This window comes from Cylas formicarius, unplaced genomic scaffold (genome assembly GCF_029955315.1).
Source record: "Cylas formicarius isolate icCylForm1 unplaced genomic scaffold, icCylForm1.1 PGA_scaffold_4__25_contigs__length_36172078, whole genome shotgun sequence".
In the NCBI taxonomy this organism is placed as follows: Eukaryota; Metazoa; Arthropoda; class Insecta; order Coleoptera; family Brentidae; genus Cylas; species Cylas formicarius.
The window spans coordinates 28,969,712-28,992,982 of record NW_026844334.1 but is presented as its reverse complement, the minus strand read 5'-3'; the positions used below and the strand labels follow the sequence as shown (position 1 = coordinate 28,992,982).

Sequence of the window (23,271 nt, the reverse complement as noted above, 5' to 3'; positions counted from 1 at the left end):
CTTTACAAACATTGGCTGAATCTATGTAAAATAACCAAAGACATCTAATTCATTAAAACGGTACCATAATTTGCAAAAACATTAACTGCCCATGACATTAAAAAGTTTCTATACATTTTTACATCACTGTTGACCTGCAAATCTAACGTTTGAAATTCAAAATAAGATCAGAACCTTAGATATAATGTATGAGATGTATCTAGAAAGTTCATAAGAAGTTTTAGCAAATTTCAATGTCAATTAGAAAAATGCGTAGAGTATGGAGGGCAAATTTTTGGAAATATAAAATTAGGTCCAGTAACATCGTTGTTTACAATAATTATTATATAATTTTCCATAGACAATTTAGTGCAACCCCTATGAGGCTGTCATTTTCTTCATATTTTTCTTATTTTGACAAACACGCCGCAATTATGAAATTCCGAAAAATCGAATCTCTGCTTGAAAATCTGCCATGTGATGGACATTGAAATTTAGAACATTAGTATTTAACATTTTGTGCTTAAGTGGTAAAAAATACTATTTTACTCTTAGAAAATTTTGCATGTTTCTACCAATAAAAAATGTCCGGCATTGCGAAGTTTATTTTCAAAGCAAGCTGACTTTGTTTCGAATCTTTCACTCTTTAGTCTATTGCCCTCTTGTCTACTTCACTCGTGGACATGTTGTATGTATGTCTAGACAGTTCCGAGTAATTCACAGAATACAAAAACGTATATAAAAATTTAAAAGTATGCTTTTAATTTTTTTTTTAAATATTTTTTGCAGGATCTGAGATAAGTTGTCATCCCATATTAAACGGGTCACTCCGTAAGAACTATAAATTTAAAATTTGTCCGATGGTTCCGACGTGGTTTGGTAAATGTTTAGCATTGACTCCAAGGAAGTTCTGTTTTGTGTTTTTTTTCTCGGACCGGGCAACATCCAGAAATTGCCAATTTTCCACAATTTTTTACTCAAAAAATTGTGTAATTTTTGAACTTAAAATTTTCTTTCAATTTATTTTTGTTTATAATTCCACTGAAGATGGAAACAACTAAGATCGGCGTAAAGAAAAGCACAACGAACTCGGTGCAATACGCGAGACGATTTCAAAAACCAAAACTTATAATATTCTAATTGAGCGGACAAACCGGATAACAATAGGATTGTTCACAGAACATTCATAAATTATCAGCAACGATAGTAGCGTTCATAGAAACTATTTGACAACTGCTGATTTAAGAATTCTCTAACCGGAAAGAAATTTCTAGTCAGTCAATTTTTAGTTTAATCCAAATGCAATACATCCTTATTATTATCTAAAATTACAGAATTTAATATCGGGAGATTTTTCAAATCGATTAGAATTTTGCCAGTGGATTGGGCAAAATTTTATGCTTATAGAGACGGATAGTTCGACCCACTGACGATTTCAAAAACCAAAACTTATAATACTCTAATTGAGCGGACAAACCGAATAACAATAGGATTGTTCGCAGAACGGTCATAAATTATTAGCAACGATCGTAGTGTTCGTAGAAACTATTTGAGAACTGGTGATTTAAGAATTCGCTAACCGGAAAAGAAATTTTTAGTCAGGAACAGGTATATTTCATACTTGATTGAAAGTAGGAGAAGATAAAAATGAATACGTGTTATTTATGGTTATACATCTCTAGTCCATGGTTGTGTTTTTAGAGTTTATTAGATTTGTTGAAATTGCATTGTAATTGCTTATTTGCAGATTGAGGAGTATTTTTAATAGGTCTTTCTTTTCTTTTTTTTTCTTTTAAAAGTCTTTCCTTTCTCATGATGCTGGTGGTGAATATGGAAAGCTAAGTTTTCAAAAAACAATAACGTTTTTGCAAGGTTGCTTTTATCTTTCTTTTTTCCTTCAGATGTTAGAAGACAACGCTCTCTTTCAAGTGACTTTTTTTAAAAAAGGAATCAATATCTTCGGTAGTTCTTTCTAATAAAGTTAGGTTAGGTGGAAAATTATACAAATTTCAACTAAATTCCTGTCTACGAACAAACCTAATTCACACGCTAGTTCAAGGTAATCGTTTTTTTTTGTTGCCTCGCCGAATTTGAGACGATTCTGCCGTCAGTTTCGTTTGCAATAACAACGGTATGTCGGAAATGGGTTTTTTCACTAAACGAAAAAAACCTCTTCGGCATCCTTCAAAGTATTAAGCATATAATAACTGTTACTTCTGCTGAGGCGTCGGGCCCGCCGCGCACTACAGCACCAACCTTCCAAAGCGTCTTTGCCGCGATCGTACATGGTGACCAACCATTCGAATGGCGTCACAAAATACATTGAAGATGTGGACGTCGAAGAAGTATAACTGCTTACCTAAAAATTAATTGTAAATAACTTTGACGATATCTTTGCCTTATCAACGTTTCAGTTATTAGTCGAATGTGATCTGGCGGCTTTAGGGAAGAACTGTTTTTCTTTAAAAAAAAAAAAGAATAGCTCAGGAACCATTTATATTACCGTGCTTTTATTGCTTTAACCGGTTTGTGCATGTTTCGGGCGTCGCGTTCCGTGTGGGATCATAAAAACTTCTCGTTTCGGGCGTAGATGTGTAGAGCGTTCATATTCAGCTCAGTTTATTTTACAATAATATCGTAGTACCGTATTTCTTTTTGAAGAATTTTAAGCAGTTCACAAAGATTCCCGCAAATAATTTCCACAACAAAGATATTAAGCGTTTCATTACAAAATATACTTCACCACAACCTGCCAATGACAATGAGTCCGAACACAACCCCGCACTAGCAACTTGATCCTTCTTTACATTCAAAACATTACTGCCCACATATTAAAAGTTCTTAAGAAACGTAATATTAAAGCCAAATTTACTATTACCCATTAGCAAATCCCTCAATATTTTCAATTCATCAAAGACAAAATTCCGATTGAGACACGTAGAATTTACAGCATTTTACGCATATCCGTCAGAGAATACATTGAATAGACAGGGCGAAAAATATCAACGAGGCTAAAAAAAACATAAAAAAACCTTAGAATTACGACAAATAAACTCATCATGAGTTGCTGAACATAATCATGAGAACGGACGTATCTCATTCGAACCAACTAAAACTCTTGCGATTCTTCTACCAAAGAAAAATCCGACAATCTACAGAAATCTCTAAACTACCTTAGAGTAGATTACCTGGGTTAGGCAAATTGCGAATGTTGTTATTATCAGATACGTCTGGCCGCCAATTCAATAAACATCCGACTTGTAGTATAGAACTTATTACAAATCTGTCATTAAAGCAACATCTCTTCCGGAATCCGTAAAAAAGACTATTACTTTTTAAGACTCTAATATTCCTCGACCCTACGATCTTTCCAAAATTCACAAAACAACTCTACCTCTTCAACCTCTATCGTTAGAACCATCGGAGCTCTAATCTATTGTTTAGCAAAACAGCCAGCCTCCAAAATGAAGTTAATCCATACGATATTCCGGTTAATTTTATGAATCATATTAACATACATAACAACTGTAGATAACATACGAGTATGTAAAAGATGTTTTGGTTATCATTCTTATCAATCGAAAACCAGGCTTTAGGCCATACATAAGACAGTCATTATTATTAATATGCTTAATTATATTTGTTAAGTGGTGACAGAAATATTAACTACTAATGGATTCATGTGACATTTGAGTTCTTTTGTGCTCAACAAAAATAGACCAACAATAAAAATCCTTTGTATTGTACTTTCATTATCTATTCTTTTAGCAATTTTACTATTTACATCCGAATAATTGTTTAAAATCAATGAAATGAAGTTTACGAATTGGCACTGCTGATTGTCGGTAAGCAAGTATAAACCACAGTCCGAAAAAGTTATGGAGGACATCTAATCATACGAATCAATCATTGGTGCTCATTTTCATAGTCACGCTGTACTGAATTTGTTTAGAAAGACAGATGAAATTGTAAACATCGAAAAACTGAAGAGAGATAAGAAGAAATAATACAAATCAAAATACTAAAAAAAACGAAAAGCATCCGGAACAGACCATATTCCAAACGAACCTTTAAAATATGTCGGACCTGAGCTAAGCAGCATAACCGTCACCATATTTAAAAAAGCACAGAAGAAAGAAGAAAAGTATGTTGCGAGTAGTCAAAATGAAAGTGTTCTAGATTATAGTGAGAAAAACAAAAATAGACCGAATCCGAAAGACTGAAATAATGTAAAAAGAATGGAAGAGAACAGACTGCCAGGATTGCACTTGAGGGGAAAGCAATAAGGACAAGAACACATGGAAGATCACATAAGAGATACAAGAGCAGCTAGCAGCCCACCTGCCAGGAAATGAAACAGATGACTAACACATCGCAAGATCCCAAAAGAAAAGTATTGTAAAAAAAAAAAACTTTTTCAATTTTAAGAATACTACCGGATGTTTCAAATTCGACTCTTACCCCCCGAGCCGGAAAAATATGATCCCTGAAATCGGAGAAAAATTATGATAATGATCCTGATAACCACTTGTTTTAAAAAATGAAGATATCTGCGGAAATTCCAGTTATGTAGTTGAAAAGTAAAATTCCGGTTTTCGTTTTACTTTTTTTACAAATTAGCAAATAGAATTTTATTTTTATCTTCTGTTCCAAAAAGAATGGCGTAGGATTTTGAACCATTTTCCCTTGCCCAATCTTATCGAGATCCGTGATCAATTTTAGCTGCCCTTCTGCCTTTTCCAAAATACCCAAAATCAGGTAAGTATAAGTGGACGAAGGCAGCCTTCACTACAGCACTTAGGCCTGAGCTGGTCAATTGTGTTTTCTCCAAGACACTCCGCTTTACATCAAGCATAGTAACCCCCCGATGTCAGCTCCCAGAGTCGCCTCCGTAATTACAGACATCACGCCTAAACGAGAGGTTATGACATTAGCACAGAATGTGTTCTACTGTATCGTCCCTGTTCACATACCCTGCGGGTGGGGGTGCTAATCAAACTGAATCTGGACCTGTGGCGATGCGTAGCTTTTTCGAAGACAAATGTTATTTAAATTCACTTATACTTTTAAAATACATTGCAATATACAGGGTGTTCCGAAATAAGTTCTAGTTTTCTATATAAATATATTTCGAGAAACGCTCCCTCAACTTATCCATTTTTTAAGAGGGGCATAACTTTTGAGGGGTACAGGCAACAAGAACTGCAATAACTTTTTTTCTTGCTTGACTTTTAGACTTTTTTGTTATAAAATTAGAAAAGTTGTATTCTGTTACAAGAAAAAGGTCCACTTGAACGATATCGCTAGGATGGACCATTTTCGACGAAAATTGATTTCAAAAATATAAATTTGTTCGTCAAAAATTAAAGAGTAGGCGATTAAACACAATTGACAAGATTGTTATTTTGTTGTCTGTTTCACATTTATAGTTTTTTTGGTTGACACTCTCTCTGAAGTTTTTTTAAATTGAATTTGGAGGATAAAACGTCTTTCGTACAGAAAATTTACGGTCTTTGCAATGATAACATGCGCACGGCAGTACAGCGTGTCTCACGTAAGGTGAACTATATTCATTTCTCAATTATTTTTAGCCTATTCACTTTTGGATTATGCCCGAATTCTTAATAACATTAAATATATCCTAACCCGTGCGGAAATCAAATATTCTGATGGAAATTCCATTTGTATTTACTACTAAATCTAAAAACTCAAGCGCCAAGCAGAATTGAGGAAAATCCGCAAATAGCATATTCCTAAAATAATTGTAAGTTTACCGATGTGACATTTCAGTCTCTTCGCATAGACATTTTTCTACCAAGAAAAAAAAGTTTCGACGTACATGCGTAGTTTTAGCTTAATCCAAATGCAAAGACTAATTTTTTTAATTTAATATCGGAAGATTTTCCATTTCGATTAGAATTTTGCCAGTGGATTGGGCAAAATTTTATGGTTATAGAGAGGGATAGTTTGGCCCACTAATTCCACTAATTAAATTTCTTTCAACTTTCTAGATATATCTGATATATAAAATCCTATAGCTCCTACCATTTCTGACACATTTTGAATTTATCTAAACCGATATTTGTCTATATTAGCATATATCTATCGGTTTCTCCGACTGAAAGTTTTTGTCATATATATGGGATTCACTTCCCTATGAGATCTACGTCAGGGTTTGTGTTAATATTTTAAAATAAATAAATATAAGGTGATCAAAAAGTAATATGTCCAAATATTATATATGAAATATGTCTAGAAAATTTCAAGGAATTAAAAATATGCAGGGTGTCAAATAAGAAAGTTGTTACTTGTCTACGGAAACACAAATGACATGTAAAAATAACAATATAATAGTTTAACAGTATTAGGGAATTGGGTCTAAGATAAGGCGTCACCCTATAATTAAGGGGTCGGTACTTTGTACTACAAGAACTACCACAATCGCCACATTTTCATTCCATTTCTCAAATACTAATATTAACTAAACAAACTATTTGCCCAGTTTTTAAAAGTGATAAAAAAATTCGAAAAATATTTAAAGTTCAGCATACAGTAACACATACAGGGTCTTACTGAAATAACATCATATAATCTAACAAGCCGATGTGGACCGCACCGTAATGTCAAATCGATGATATGCTTGGTCCAAATCAGGTATGATAAACTAGATAGGCTGGTTTCGACGAATACAATTAAAGGACCTCTGGTTTCGTTTTTCAACATTTCATTAAATCTAAGGGTACAAACATGGTGCAAAAAGGCAAAAGCCCAGCCAAAGTGTGTACTTAACTGCTACTCGGACTTTTGCTTTGAAATGGCATGATGAATTCAGAGCAAATCATATTTTCCAACAGCCGTGCTCTATGGAATGTATCCCATTTCCGACAATAGAAATGGTTATGCTATTGATAAATTGTGGTCAGAAGTGGTGGAAACATGCAATATGACAGGTAATTATGGGAACAAGGGGAAAATCCCCCTCCACACCCAAAAAATACGCCTCCTGTCCTTCCGGGCAAATACGAACAACATATAGGAACCAAAAAAGTATATATCTATGTTCGCGTCAAATCTTGTACGATAAATTACAACCACTTCCCTTTACCGTAGGAAGTTGAAATTTCGCATGTTTATTCAGATCCGATGACAATGCATTTTTTTGGTACAGATGACCCGATTCAACCCCTAGATGGGGGTGAAAAGGGGAGTAGTTGTTTGTATCTTGAGAACGAAGATGTCTAGAGACATGCGGTTATCAGTGTTGGGAAGTTGGGAAGAGCATCAAAGGTAATGCGTTGAAAATTGGTTTGTTAGGAATCCGACCTTTTGTATTCCATCTAGCTTTGTTGGCATAGTTGTGTTTGGCATATTGTCTAACTGCTGTTAAGTATCTTTCGAAGCCTTCTCTGTTGATAATGACGTGCAAGGCACATATCGGTTTGCTGATAATATTTCAGGTTGAATAGGGTGATTGTTTTGAAGTCGGTCCAGTTTTGATAAGTTTAAAATATTTTAAAAATTTAATCAATCAAAAATATTGTATACCAGTATTCATCCTCAGGTATTCAATAAAACCGTTGAAGATTTTTAGTTCTGAAAAAAATGTATGGTAATGTCCAAGCATCTAACGATGTTTATTAACCTAAATGCATCGAATGGTTTCGCACACCCTTGACCACCACAACACATAGTGGTTAATACTGGCGTTTCGAACGATTGTCTAAAATCATTTTAACACAATATGTCGATTACAAAGTAATACTAGTCGTTATCAAGTGAAAACTGATTTTCACTTGATATTGGCTAGTGATAATTTCTGAAAACTGATTTTCAATTGATAACAGCTAACTTTAGGCAATGGAAGTTGAAACGTCAGTATTGACAAGAATCGCCCTTCTCTCCTTAAGAGAAACATTAGAACACGTAGTGCACAATCGCAAAGAAAATCGCAAACGGTGTCTAGTGGGGAGACACCGTTTTAACGTATCGTCGGCTGACGCGTGGCTCGACGCCTTTCTTACACGTCGCGTCGCTGCACTATGTTTGTATTTTGTAGTTATTAACAGAACGACGGGTTTAAAACTACGGTTAAGAAGTCAGTGAAGAAACACACTTCAATTTTATTATTTTTCGGTGAGATAATTGCAGCGCCATCTACATTATAAATGGTGACTCATCAGTAAATTTATTTCAGGTTGAGGGGGAATTTTGAAATTACCCAGGAACGTGCGCAAATTTTAATCTTGGGATTAATACACTATTACAAGAATATCAATATTGAAGATTTTCATTGTTAAATGGAGCATTGAAAATGCTTTCAAATAATGTATCGCATTTTTAGGGTCAAGGCAAAATTTGATTTTTTTATACTAGGTCATGACCGCTCTCAACAGACATTTGGAAAAACTAAAGTTTTGACAGTCCATTGATCGCGGACACTGAACCAGTGTTAATTTATTGTTTATCCAAAATTGAATTGAAGTCAATCACGTCAAAAATTTCAAACAAAATTCTTTAAAATTGTGTTGAAGATTTAGGTGTTCCACTTTGATGCTAATTCTAATGAGTTTGTTTGTAGTCTTAAGGATCTTTTATCTAGTTGATATTTTTAGTCATGCACATACGGTAATAACGCCTGGTGTCTCAAACGGAGTTTTGTCTTTGACAGATCAAAGATGTTTAGAGATTTTTGGAAAAGTATTAAATCTGGTTTTGATATATGGTGAGTGATGTTTTGAATGCAAGGAAGGTTGTGGTAAAGTATATATCGTGATGGAACGCTTAATATATCTAATGTGGAAATTGTTAGAGAAGATAATAGATGTTAGGTATTTTTATTTTCTGGGTTCATTGACTAGGGGAAATTTCTAAACAACCAATAGTTTTAACCAATATAGGAATCAATAATCCCCCCAACCGCCCCCCCCCCCCCTCAAACAGTATGTAAGGAGTAATCCAGAAGATTTGTAAATATTATTAACCTTGTTGCCTAACTTATGTTATTATTTCATCCTGTTTTTATTATCAAGGATTTTATACCAAAGCTTTTGAGGATTTTTTTAAATTATTATTTGGGAGACTGATGAGATTCATTCATTAGATTATACGAAGTCATTTCAATAACACCCCGCATGACAATAATCATTAAATTACAATTACCTCTTTGTTCTCCTGTTCCTGCGGATCGCTGAACTTGACGCTATGCGTCCTGTTGGCTTCCTGTTCTTGCCAATCTTTCTCCGAACTGGTGTCGTCTTGGGTGCTCTTCGTGGAAGCTGTATACCGGGACAAAGTTCCGTTACTAAGGCCCGCGCTGACATCGCACCGATATAAACGGCCATCGGAAGCTAGGCAGGGGCGTGAGCAAAAGCACATATAGAAATGTACAGTGCGGGAAATATATTTATACAGGCCGTTTCAGGTTTTGTCACGTAACTATAACGGTGATAGAACTTTTAAAATTAATGCGAAATTTTCTTATAAAATGCGATTAGATAACATGGTTCACATTCAACAGAGCCTCTTTATATTTGCATGAATCAGTTTGTTTTGTTTTTTATTAATTTTTATTATGTCGAACCAAATAAAAAATTTAATGCAGCCTGTATCCTGATAACTTAGCATCCAAAAAGAACATTTTGCAAAATTAACCGACAAAAAATAAAACACCCTGTATATACACTAAAAGTGAACACGCCAACAAAAGTATTAATAAAAATCCGTTCCGTGCGACTGCCACATTGTTAATGATAAGAAAGGATCCAATTACAAATGCAACTACAAGAAGCATCTAACAAGAACACAGAAATGAAAAGGAGTTTTTTTTAAATAAGCAGAACAATTATAGAAATAAAACTGCACGACCACCGAAGTTCATTTCATGATATAATACAAATATTACTTTGTTGTTGAGATTATAATTTATAGGTAGCCCAACAATAAGACTTTCGTGGTAAAATTACACAGAATTAAACAGAACTTTGTTTAATAAATATGTGACCGCTGCTAACAGCTTCAATTATTTGTTCAAGAAAGTTTTGGTTAGTTTTCTTTAAATATTAAAAAATGCAAAGATGGTTCTAAGCAAAATGATGTGGCATTACTCAAATCTTTAGAAGCAACCACTTCGTAACTTTACCAGAACACTCGGTGGTTCATTTACAACAGAACGAATCCAACGGTAATAAAAAAATAAATATATATATAAACAATTTATATATATATATATATATATATATATATATATATATATATATATATATATATATATATATATATATATATATATATATATATATATATATATATATATATATATATATATATATATATCAAAACAAAACTTAAAACAAGTCCACATTCCTATTATTTCCAAAAGTCAGAGAATTAAATACAAAATAATGCATCATAATGCACAACCAATGATGTTACACTGCCAATTTATTTTTATTGCGATGAAGAAAAAACACTTTCTTCATGCATGTTAAGCGAGATCATGCTATGAAAAGACATGGGAAATGGAAATAACAGAACACTTATAGTTCCAGTTTTAACCATACAGCTGCTACGAGCAGATATACTTGATTTTTTTGAAAACTCGCTATGTCTTTACGCCTGCTCTAGTAAACTAAAAATACTAAATACATTTCTATACCAATCTGGTTCAAAGTTCCCAATATTAAGTATTTTGCGAAAGCTGAAACTTTGGTTGCAGTGTGCGAAAGCACTTACACTTACATACTTATATAGATATACAGTATACATAGTAAACAGGATCATTTACAATGAATATCTTCACGGAACAGACAGAAATACTCAAAGTTTTATTGTGGAAATTGTGGAATATTATTTCAAAATATAAAAAATAATTAATTTCAGTTGCAATTGCAAATCAACAAAATTGTATCAATAACGTTCAGAAATTTAACTTTATTATCTGTATTTGCAAAAAAAAACAGATCAGGCATAAAACTTTGGCATTTAAAACAATAATTAAGCAATTACTGGTAAATAATATGGCGTTCCATGGACAATTAATATAAACAGTTCAAGGTAAGAACTTTCAGAATTATAGCGGTTTTTTTGGAAAACCTATATTACTTCTACATAAGTATATATAGTGTCCATTTTTGTGTATTGTGTCATAATTGTCAATTTTAAACGACCCTTTATATTATGAATTTTTTGCAAACTCCAACTAAAATTTCAGCATTCTGAATGATACAATGATTTGGGAAGGAAAAATAGAATAAAATACATGTAATATAATGTTGTCATAAGTTAATGCTAGGAGTGCCAAGCATCTTAATTTTCGAAAAGTTAACTTTTAAGTTACCATCGCTCCTCGGTATAGAGGCACTGCCTACGCCGATAATACAGGAACATTTGAAGCGAGCATGAAAAAAATGCCAGCAAGGGCCATTCAATATACATTTAAATACTTTTTTGAATGTTAAGGGGAAAATGATTCGAAAATGGCGCAACATGCAGGTTAGTGTGAGCAGGTGTATGCGCGAAAGATCATTTCTATTTGTACCAAAGATTAAACCACAGGGAAGACCCGCAATGTTTAAAATGAGACCAGGTAGTGTCACCGAGTTTATGATTAATTCGCCTACAATTCACTTTACTAATTACTCGTCTAGTCCCCCCTTTGATTCACCGTCGTTATGGACACTACATTAAGTAATAGCTATATGGCTTCAACAAAAGCATTCAAATAAACTTCAAGTGTAGTAGAATCTGAGAAAAGCGTAAAATACACAAAAGCAAAAGCACACAAACCACAAAATACTTACTAATAGTCGGTTGATATTCCTGCTGAGGCAACAGAAAACAAGTGAGAACCGTTTTTCCCGTGTACGAATCGATATCAGTCTGAAATGTCAACATCGGCTGGGCCTGGTTCTCGCTCAACCAGACTGCCTGCAATTACGATTAACTTTTACACCTAGCGAACGACGAATTAACGTCACTAGTACGTACCTTAAGCCTAAGTTGCAAAAGCGTGTAGGGTAGATATGGTAGTCTATTCCCCGACACGTCCAAAACGTGTAACCTTTTGCAGTCACCCAATGTTTCGGGCAATATAGTCAGTCTATTGTCTCGCAAACTTAATACCCCTAATTCGCACAGGTTACCTGAAATTGAAATGGATGATTCGGCGTTTCGTGAATCTTATAACCAGAGACCGGATTTGACTTGTTCCTGTAATGGCCAAGTATAGAATGTAGAAAGTAGAAATTTGAAAAAAAAAATAAGTGCATCCACCAAAACAAAATGCTGGAAATTATTTTTGGGTAGAGTTCATAGATCTCCACGAAAATTTATTTTATTTATATTAACCATAGTTACAGTACTATCTTGAACCTAAGAAAAATTCGATTCTATTTTGTTTAACGTTTTCTGCTCTATGTCTGCAAGAAAAATGGTAGGGAGTGTTTGAATATTTTCTTAAATAAACGTCCATAATCTCCCAAAAAACTTAATGCTTTTTAATAAACTTGGAGTCGCTAAATAGCTTAGGAAAATCCAATAGGCTATAAATCGTGCTATAAGTGACGTGACTGTGATTGCTTACTTCGCAACCAGGTACACTGTTGATATTAACGCAAAAAAATATTTTTCTGAAAAAAAACAACGGTATAGATTTTATGTCATTAGATAGTGAAATAAGGGCCAAGCAACCCAGTAAAAATCGCATTTCGATATATTTAACATTTAACATTTAAAATTTAGTATTTGCACTTATCCTTCCATTCATAATAAGGTTTAGTCAACTGACCAAAACTAAACAACAAATCAAGTAAAAATTTGTGAGTTTCAATAACACAATTTTAATGCAATGATTATTTCACAAATTTATACTAATTAAAACTTTTACAAGCATCAAATAATGACACGATGATGAGCAGCGTTTAGTCAGATAAAAAAAATTTTTCATGGCAGTCTTGATAATTATAAATGATTTATTTCTGTCAAATAAGATGTTTTATTCATTTTTTAAATAGTTTTTCCAAATTTTACCACTTAAATACATCAACAGTAAATAAAATCAGTTAATCTCCAACAATTGATTAGTGATGGAGTCAGTGAATAAACGTAATTTTTCATGGAAAAATAAGAGATAATACTAAATATTTCAAGATAGCTAAGCAAGTCAAAGTGTAAAAAAATCAGCTACGGGGTAATTTGTAGCCAGTCAAGTGAATTATAAGGAGAATAATAAACATAAATCACAACATTTTTTTTAGGGCAAAATTCTTTTATGGATATTTTAGATTAGAATAAAGATATTAAGTTGAAATTTTCAGCAGGTGGTTGAACACTTATTTAACAATGTAATGACAAAAACAAACATCTTGTTGCATTTCTCTTGTTTTTAGATCTTTTTTCCGCGATTCTGTCAGAAAAATCCACCGGGTTTCACCACAATGGCAAAACTCGTAGAACTATTGATAACCTAGGAAATATTTGAATACCCACCACCACTTTCTTTGCATTCCTGCGTTAAACAAAAAAGGTTTGAATTTCTCTAATCTTTAATAGAGTACTCTCATTCTATTTCCTCAGAGACCACAAGGGATCATTTGAGGTTCACTGTTATTATGCGAGATCTAAAATATGCATAAACCGAGCTTTAAAATTCAACACCCAGTACAATAGGTCTGAGTAAGTGGGACTCATATAGGAAACTGTTTTAAATGAATTCAAGAAGAAAAACTTATCTTCATATAAAACTTTGCATGTTCTAAAATCTTAAATGCAGTCATCGCATATCTTTTTTTTCCTTTTACGTTTACGACTTTAGTGAAAAATATTAATTTCACTCAAATTACTGCGACACTGTATACAAACCATAAATGTTTTAAAGAAAAAAAAACAGTCAAAATGCATACTGTTGATTTATTTTCGGATTAGAAAATGAAAGAACATGGAAAGTGGTTGTAAAACATAATTTTTTTGTGTTTTCTCACAAAACTATCCAACAAACTAATTAGGATTTCAAGTGTTCACTCTTAGACTTTATGCTTTTTTCTCCTCTCTCCTTTCTATGAAAGTATACACCGATCTAGCGTTTTGGAAGTGTCATTTTACCACGTCAATTTCGTTTTCCACGGATTCGAGCCACTTCCGAAATTTCCGGGATATTACCGCCCGGTTTGAAAGCAAATCGGATATTTACGGAGATGTACGGCTCTAATTTTGACGATTGTCCATTCTAACGGTCATGTCAATGAATGTATTCGTGTTGTTTTGCAAAAACGTATCCAAACACTAACGGTTGTAGAAAAATTATAGTATGCAACGCGTTTGGTAAACATTTTAAGTCACTCGTTTATTAAACAAACACTCGCACGGCCGCGAACTTCGTTTTAACTATCGAGAAGAAAAAAATGTATGTCTTACCGAACCGGACCACAAGTGTTGCTCAAATTATTAATAATTACGTCTTAAGCATGCATTGATATGCAGGATGGCACAAAACATATTTTAGTAGCGTTAATCGCTAAAAATAATTCTGCATGTAGCGCTCTCAACATATGGGGAAAAAATTGATATCTAATGTGTCATCCTCACTTAAACTTTTGAAAATTAATAAAAAATTCGAAACTTAAATAAACAATTGACTAATATAACTATTAACTATTTGGGTTAGTTTTGGTTAGTTGTGGTTAGACTTTCTTATAATGTAAAACACCCTGTATTGAAAATGGGCACGGTCTGGAACAAGGTATATTTCACAGGTTTGAGATCATTACCATAACTTCAAACATAGCTTCAAACATAAAACTTTTTTTTAATTGTGTAAAAAAAGTGTCTTTTCCCGATACTCACAGATAAGATTGTATAGAGACTTACCAATTTCGTCAGGTACATTGGTCAAACTGTTCCTATCTACATTTAAATTGGTGAGCCTCACTAATTTACCAATTTCGCTAGGCAGCTCGCTTAAAAAATTCTCAGTGAGAATAAGCTCTTGCAAATTGTAACAACAGCCAATGTTGGGGTTAAGTGAAGTGAGCCTGTTTTGGTCCACCTAAAAATAAATAACATCAGCCATTCATCGTTGAATTTGTTTTAGTTGTATGTTATTATATTTTGTAATTTTCAAATTCCATCTCATTCTGGGTCTCTGAGGGAAAAATTGGTATCATGTGATTAATAAATATATATAAACCAATTAATGGCAATGCGAAACGATGTGTTCTTCACCTTCAGGATTGTAAGTTTCTCTAACTTTCCGATGCCATCGGGTAGCGTCTCCAGGACATTCTGCGACAAATGCAAATCGGTAAGACTTTCGAGGCCTGCGACATCGTCTGGCAAATATTCCAAACGGTTCTCGCTCAGATCCAGACACGTCAGATTACTTAACTGACCAATCTCCGAAGGCAGTGACTGAAGCTGATTATGGTCAAGCCATAATTCCTGCAGTGCAGGCAGTTTACCAATGTGCGGGGGCTGAAATTATATTATTAAATTTATTTTGTTTATATAACTCAATTTCAATTTAATTTAAACTTCTACAGGGTACTGTAACACTATTTACAAAGCTTCTGGATTCCTCCGGCGTCGGTTGTTGGTGTTCTGCATTCTTACTGCGTCGCCTGTTGAAGGATTGAAAGAACATAAAAGAGCTTTAAAACTAGGACAAATAAACTCATCAGCAGTTGCCGAAGACAATCACGAAACCGAACATCAAATTTTGTTCAATAAAACTAAAATTCTTGCAAGTAATCAATTATCCAATCAAATGTTCGAGAATCCAAAGAAATCTCTAAACAACCAAATAATCCAGAAGTTTTGTAAATAATAAGAATTCATCATACCCGTAAATAAATAGACCAAATCCATAAGACTTTTACGTGTTAAAATTGGAATCCAGAATAACATTCACAATTTTGAAAAACTAACCTCAACACAAACGAAACCACCAACCTCTTCTCAACTACCAAACATATGTAGGGTTGCACCATAAATCCATTCTTTCAAAATATTCCAACTTCATCCTTGTCAACGGATCATCCCAAAAGAGAAAATAATTTCAAATGACCAATCTATCCTAAACAAATAATTCTAATAAAATTCGATTTGAACGTGCAAAATCCAAATCTCCAAAATCTAATACTCCGAAACCTGAACAAAAAGCTTTAAGATCTGTAAAATCTAATACCAACATAGTAATTTTGAAAGCAGATAAAAGAAATGCTGCAGTAGTCGCGATCACCACTGACTGCCAGATTCATCCCATCATCAACTTAAACAACTGCCCTTCAAGTTTCTTCTTAGAACCCGTGAAAAAATCAGTCAGCCCTCACGACTCGTTCTACGAACCACCTAAAATTCACAAACCAGGAACAAGAGAAAAAATGATAGTTTCATACTTCATTCCTCTCATTTATCGAACAATTCAAAAGACAACATTCTTGAAATTCTCAACATTATTTCAGATATATTAAAATCCGAGAATCTAGAATCAAACTTAATTTTACTTGAATTTGCTTGCCCAGAGCATATTGTTTTTGTAAGCGTTTGACACTTTCCGTCTGAAATCAATACTATGGAAAAGCTATATCAATAATACTTTTGTTATTTGAACTCATTGTTAAGAATTAGAAAAAATAATCTCCCATTCCTAGATATAATTAATAAAAAAATAGACCCAACATTTAGTTATTCAATTTACAGGAAACATATGCCCAAAGACCACAAACCTTAATGCATTGTCATGTCACTATCCCGACCAAAAATTATCTTGACGCGTAAACTATCTCAACCCAAAACACTGAACCCACAATCTGGAGAAACAAGACGAAAAATATCCAATATAAGCAGGTAGGGAGTGAATATCCAATCAGTATAATTTAAGCTCTGAAGAAACCAACAGGATGTTTTTCAAAACGCAACAAGTTCGATTGAACAACAAGAGACGCAGGAACAATCCAGAAGATGTGAAAATAGAATTATTTAAAAAAAACTGAAAACTGTAGAATAACAATACACTACAACAATTTCTTTTCAACGATACAAAAACTGTTGTACCTAATAAAATGTTTTTTCGCATTTTCTCCATTAAATCCAAAACCATAGTACGCTTTACGAGCTTAAAATAAAATATTATGAGTATGCGTTACGGACAGTTTAAATTGTATTTTTGACAGGATTTGACGTGCAAAAATAGTATTTACAGTATGAAAAGGAAATATTGAAGGAATGTAATATAAAAATATGTTTATCGGGTTGTGGAGTAGTTCCTTTTATTTATTTTTGAGTATTCTTTACGGGCAAAAATCTTTTTTTTTTAATAATTTTACTTAAAAAGGTTGGCGAAACGCATAGTTTTCATGCCTTTTTTGCCTGTTACCAAATTGTTTTTTTTTTCAGGGCGAATCATAAATATTAGCAGAAACGATCTCTTTGAAAAATTAACAACACCTGATAAATTTCATTCAACCCATAGAGATTACTTACTAGATTATTTAACTAAACATATCATAGGCCTTATTGGAAACGAACTGATATATAGTATACGATTATGAATATCAGCAAAATCAAAGGGACTCAAACAATTATACCCCAGTTACCATCATATTATCGAAACCAAGAAGAAATCTATCATAACAATGGAAATATCAGCAGCAACAAGTTTGCAAGTATTGTCAGACCACACGGTGAAGCGAATCGCAGAAGTTCAGAAAGAAGTCTTTTTATCGACTTTTGATTCTTCTTTCTTCAAGAAGAAATCTATCATAACAACTGAAATATCAGCAGCAACAAGTTTGCAAGTATTGTCAGACCACATGGTGAAGCGAATCGCAGAAGTTCAGAAAGAAGCCTTTTTATCGACTTTTGATTCTTCTTATGACTGTAATATTAAATTACAAATGATGTACAAATGGAGTGCTGACGGTAGTGGCAGTATAATTACATACCAACAAAGGTTTGAAAATAATGAATCAGATGATTCGAATATTTTTATTACATCTATGCAGTGTAGTTTTGAAATCGGTAATAGTAAAAAAAATATTTGGCAAAATGTTCGCACATCTTCCACGCGTTTGTGTAGACCTGTGATGGTTCAGTTTCTTAAAGAAACTGATTTTGTCAATAACAATGAATTTGCATATATAGAGTCTCAAATTAAAGACCTTTAATCTAAAGAAATATGCTTTGAAGAAAAAAACATTTCTACTAGCTATCAGTTGCTCAAAACTATGGTTGATAGAAAAATATGTAACTCTCTATGTCAAATTCGTCCACTCAAAAATGTTCTGTGGTGCCGGCTCCAAATACTTATCATACTTATATACTTATATAATATTATTGAATCGCTTGCTCTTAACTTTATCATCTCTACATGATTATATTCGCTTTTTCGAATGTCTGTTACATATAGCATACAGGCTAGAGTTTAAAACTCGGCAAGTGCGAAAGGATAAAATGGAATTGTTTTTAATGAAAAAAAAAAACATATAGGCGAATGTCGGAAAAAAAATCTTCCCTTGCTGCTATGCTACTATTAGTATCAGAGTAGTCTGGATTTAGGTGCACCAATCACGGAAAACTCGTCGTTTCCGAAGTCATTTATCGGTTTAGTGTTGTCTTAATATACAGTTTTTTATAATGAAAAAAATAGAATGAACTACTTATGACATTTTTATCATCCTAAATCACTGTGCAACGTATTCAAGAGTCGAGCACGGGAACTAAACGCTTACCAGTTCCTCGATTTCATTGTCCCCTAGATCGAGCCTTTCCAGATTGGTCAATTGGCTCAGCGATGGCGGTAATTCCTTGAGCAAATTTTCTCTAAGCTCGAGCGACGTCAACGACGACAGACCGCCGAAATCGGTTGGCAAACTGGTCAGCGACATGTCGTTAAGTCCTAGCACGGTCAGATTCTTCAGTTGGGAGAATGCGGGCGGAAGACGAGCGATCGGATTTGAGCTAAAGTCGGCGACGCGCAATAAGCGCAGCTGCCCGATACTTTCGGGTATATCCGGAATATCTGTAAAAGGACGACCAGTATAAATAAAAAATCTAAAAGCAATTTTTGCCTAAAACAAAGTTATCCATAATCGGAGATTGTGGGTTTAAACATCGGTTCCACCTGTGCAATTCCTTGCAACAAAAATAAATAGGGAATCTCATTCAAAAAATAACCTAATTATGACGTGTAAAATAAAAGTGGTAAATCTAAAAACACTGCTGTTAGCATTTTTAAATTCTGTTCAAAAACACCCCAGATATTGAATTTTATCGTTCTGCATTTTCAAATACCCCCACCCATCTATCGTTCCAGCTTTGTTAGTTTTCGATATATTTAAGCGTTCCGGTACTACTAACCCGGTATGTTACCGGTATTTTTTATATCTGTGTACTCACCTCGGGGGTTAAGGGAAGTCAGCGAGAAACAAAAGTTGTAAAATTTTTGCAGTATTAGATTCGTAAAAAAAGAAGTTGAGAAACAGTAGCAAGTTTTTTATTTTTAAATGAAACACCCTATATATTTCTTGTTATGGCGAAAGATCTCTTCCTTCCTGATTTCAAAGATATATAGATTGATGATATTTGGATGAACCGTTCTTAAATTATTGAGGTTTAAATTTTTGATTAACTCGGAAGTAAATGATAAATCGCATTAAAAATAAAATCTGGATGATCTCTCGGTTTCTTAAAAATCCACAAAGGAAAATATCAAGAGAATTTAAATCTGGGCGTTTAGCCGGACAATGAATTTTGCTATGTCTGCCTATCTAATCCATATCCATATCTGTCATTTAGGTATTCAGTAACTGGATCGGTATTGTGGAGCGGTGCCCCATCTCGTTGCCAAACCAGTCAATAAGATGTTATTTTGAATTAAATCTTAAAATAGATTGCCTGTCAGATATACATCAAGCAAAATCGGTCCAATATCAGACCTTTATTATATGCCTCGACATTTCTTAACAATATTGTAACCGTTCAATTTTATTTCCTTCAGGTAAGCCTTAAACTAGAATAAATTTCTAGGGGTGAGATTTAGAATATTTTAAAGTGTACCGAATCTTATGTTGTTTGTTATATGTATATGTTACATATAAGTTATATGAAATTAATTTTATTTTTAATTATTATTCAAAATAGAACAAAATATTCATGTCGTCATCTTTATTTCTAAAACGATTCTCGTTTTTTGAAAAGAGACTTTTGGTTTCATTAAATTTCCGGATAATGCGTTTGATTGTGTCAGCTGGCGGTACCCGTCGCCCAGGATTAATCTGACAATATTGCCGTCGAACTGCAGCTATTCTATTGTTATTGGAATCAAAAAGGCGAACTACTTGAAGCTTTTCTTCCTGTGAGTAACCCATTTTCCTAAATGAGTATTGACAATTGACTAGACAGTGTGCGCAGTGTCTAATTCTACAGAATTTTATAAGACGGTTTGTGAATCAATGAAATTACATACATTATGAAGTAATAAGAACTATAAGAATGTGTCTCTATCATTTGACGAAAGAGAAAACCTTATATGCTCAGGCATTAATGTTTGACCATACTCCATTATTGCCAAGTTGTATCTTCACCTGTCCCCTATAATTCTATCAATTACACTCAACAAGAAAACAAACTAACCAAATACTTACTTGCAGAAAAGTATGTGATATAATGATAGGAGAGAGGTCAAGGTATAACTTGGTAACAATATATACTAGACTAGCATGTAAAGCGTTCTCAAATAATACCGATTAAAAAGGCCGTATGTACAATTTTGGACAAAGTTTATATTAACGTTTGTATAAAGTTCGTTTTGCATTATTTGTCTATTTACATCTATCTGTTATGTATATTTATACGTACTACGCCCTTTAGTGTGCAAAACAGATGAATTGCAGGGCATTACGTGACATTGTGGGAAATTGGAATGGAAGGTAGTGGAATTGTGGGAATTATGTGCTACCATAAGCTTTATTTAAATTAAGTTTCAAAAAATTTTTTTTTTCATTTTTATCAAATCAAACAATAAATAAGTTTACTAATGTAAATTTCTATTTAGTTTTAACACTTCGTAGACCGAATAAAAGTATTGAACTTATGTGAAGTCCATCAGACTTTTTGTAACCTCGTTAAACATACGAGATAATATTGAAAATACGGAAATACGAATTTGTTATATTTATTGCACTGGTTTTTTTTTTATAAAATTTTCTTTCTGGCGAATTATATACATTGCGTGGGTTAATTTATCTTCATGATATTTTGATTCCCTGTAACGAGCCTGGAGTCATATACCACCCTATGATTTAGCCGTTCTTTTGTTTTACTAGCAAGAGTAATTTAAGAAAAAAAATTGCCGATGAATGGAACCAAAAAAACTAAGTTAAAAATCAGGGATTTAGAGCCACAAACAAACAAAATTAAATGTTTTGGTCCCTTTCCAATGAGATATTTCGAATAACGTGTTTCACGAGTAGATTTTTTTTTGTGGGGAAGCTAATCCAATCGTACGGCACGTCCGAAATTAAAGGGCCACCATTTGCATCTCGATTGTTATTGGAGATAGCGTGAAGATTAAGTTTTAAACAATATAATTTGTAATTAAATCGCACGTATTGAAAGATTCTAGAAACGTTGGTGAAATTTTGGTTTTTGTTTTTGTCTTGTGATATTTTACTGAGAACGTTTTGTTTTTTTTTTTGGAACAATCATGAACTTTGTTTTTAAATACAGACCTGGATTTTTTATTTTGAGAGGTTCTGATGCTCGTTCTGATATCCCAAAACTAAATGATGTATCGCAGTTATTGCATTTTTTTTATTCTCTAGCAAAAGTGATAAAAATAATAAATTCTTGATTGATTCCGATTCTAGGACATCAAGGGTTTTTAAAATAAAAAATTGAAAAACCAGATTCATATTTTTAAAAAAATGTCATGGTTCCCAAAAAACGAAACGTTTCCGAGCCGTTGGGAAATAATTTCTCCCAATCTTCTGAAATGAAAAAAAAATCCAATAATACCTATCACACTCCAGAAGTAATCCTCTATTATAGATGTCCCACCCATATTTTTTTGACCCAATTTGAAAAGACCATGCCAAAATTCTTGGAAAACCTTCTGCTTCGGCTGCAACTTTAGAAAATGTTACTCAAAAAGAAATAAAAGCGATAGAAAAATATGTGCCTGACGAACTGGCTAGTGTAATACTTTTACTACTAATACTTTACTACAGGAAACCTGAAAAATTTGTGTTTACTCCTGGAACCTTATTTCCCTTATATATTTTTTACGGCAAAAAAATGATTTATACCAAAAAAACCTCGATTATGACAGGAGCCTGCCAGTATTAAAAAGCAGCTTTTCAGCTAAGGAACATGTTTTACTCGTTACACTGACAGCTTCATCACGAGCGCATTCAGGGCATTCGTAACAAGAAACTGCAATGATGTAAGTACTATAATCAACTTGACAGCACCACCAAAATAAGATTTATAAGAGAACTTTTTATTTTGCAAAGTAAAGTTGGAGAAAAGACCTTTATTTTTTAATTTATATTAATACAATGCTACCTTCTACGAATAATTTTTAATTTAAGTTGGTTTAGGGTTGTTTCCAGCATCCAAATTATGTAATAAAATGCGAATTACAACGTGAATAGGGCATGCAAAGAGGATACCAAAAGTCTGTTCGTCTGGATTTCAGATGCCGTATACTGCCGGGGAAGATTTTTTGTGGACAATTTGTTCTCAACAAGACTGTTTCGTAGGGTCCGATTCCGTTGTTGAGTCCACAATGAGGTTCAGATGAACAGGCTTCTGGTAGCCTCCTGGCATACTCTATTCACATTGCAATTCGCATTTTATTACATAATTTGGACGCTGCAAACAACCCTAAACCAACTTAAATTAAAAATTATTGATATTCTTATTAATATAAGTATATTAAAAAATAAAAGTATTTTCTCCAACTTTGGAAAATAAAAGGTTCTCTTATAAATCTTATAAATTTGATAAAATTGCTTCTTAGGTGCTAATTATAGGTTTCTGATTATCTTTGGTAAATAGTTTTATATGCAAGCTAATTTTCTAATAATTCTTTTAATGTCAGAAGGTTAGGAGAAATTATTTTCCAATGGCTCGGAAACGTTTCGTTTTTGGGACCTTCACATTTTTTTTTAAATATGAATCTGGATTTTCAATTTTTTATTTTAAAAACCTTTGATGTCCTAAAATCGGAATCAATCAAGAATTTATTATTTTTACCACTTTTCATAGGAACTTAATGTGATCGAGTGAGAAATAAAA

The 23,271-nt window shown here is 33.2% G+C and overlaps 1 protein-coding gene across 8 annotated transcripts in view; it reads right to left on the bottom strand.

Moving 5' to 3' along the window:
- LOC132700465 (protein lap4) overlaps positions 1-23,271 on the bottom strand; it is a gene marked incomplete at its 3' end in the record, with an annotated part of 233,088 nt that overhangs the window by 206,976 nt on the left and 2,841 nt on the right. For 7 of the 8 annotated variants that reach the window (XM_060667806.1, XM_060667811.1, XM_060667813.1 and 4 more), the window contains 6 exon segments: positions 9,139-9,326; positions 11,778-11,904; positions 11,965-12,119; positions 14,842-15,019; positions 15,196-15,444; positions 18,702-18,991. In XM_060667806.1, the coding sequence (XP_060523789.1) occupies positions 9,139-9,326; positions 11,778-11,904; positions 11,965-12,119; positions 14,842-15,019; positions 15,196-15,444; positions 18,702-18,991 (1,187 nt within the window). 8 annotated transcript variants of the gene reach the window in all.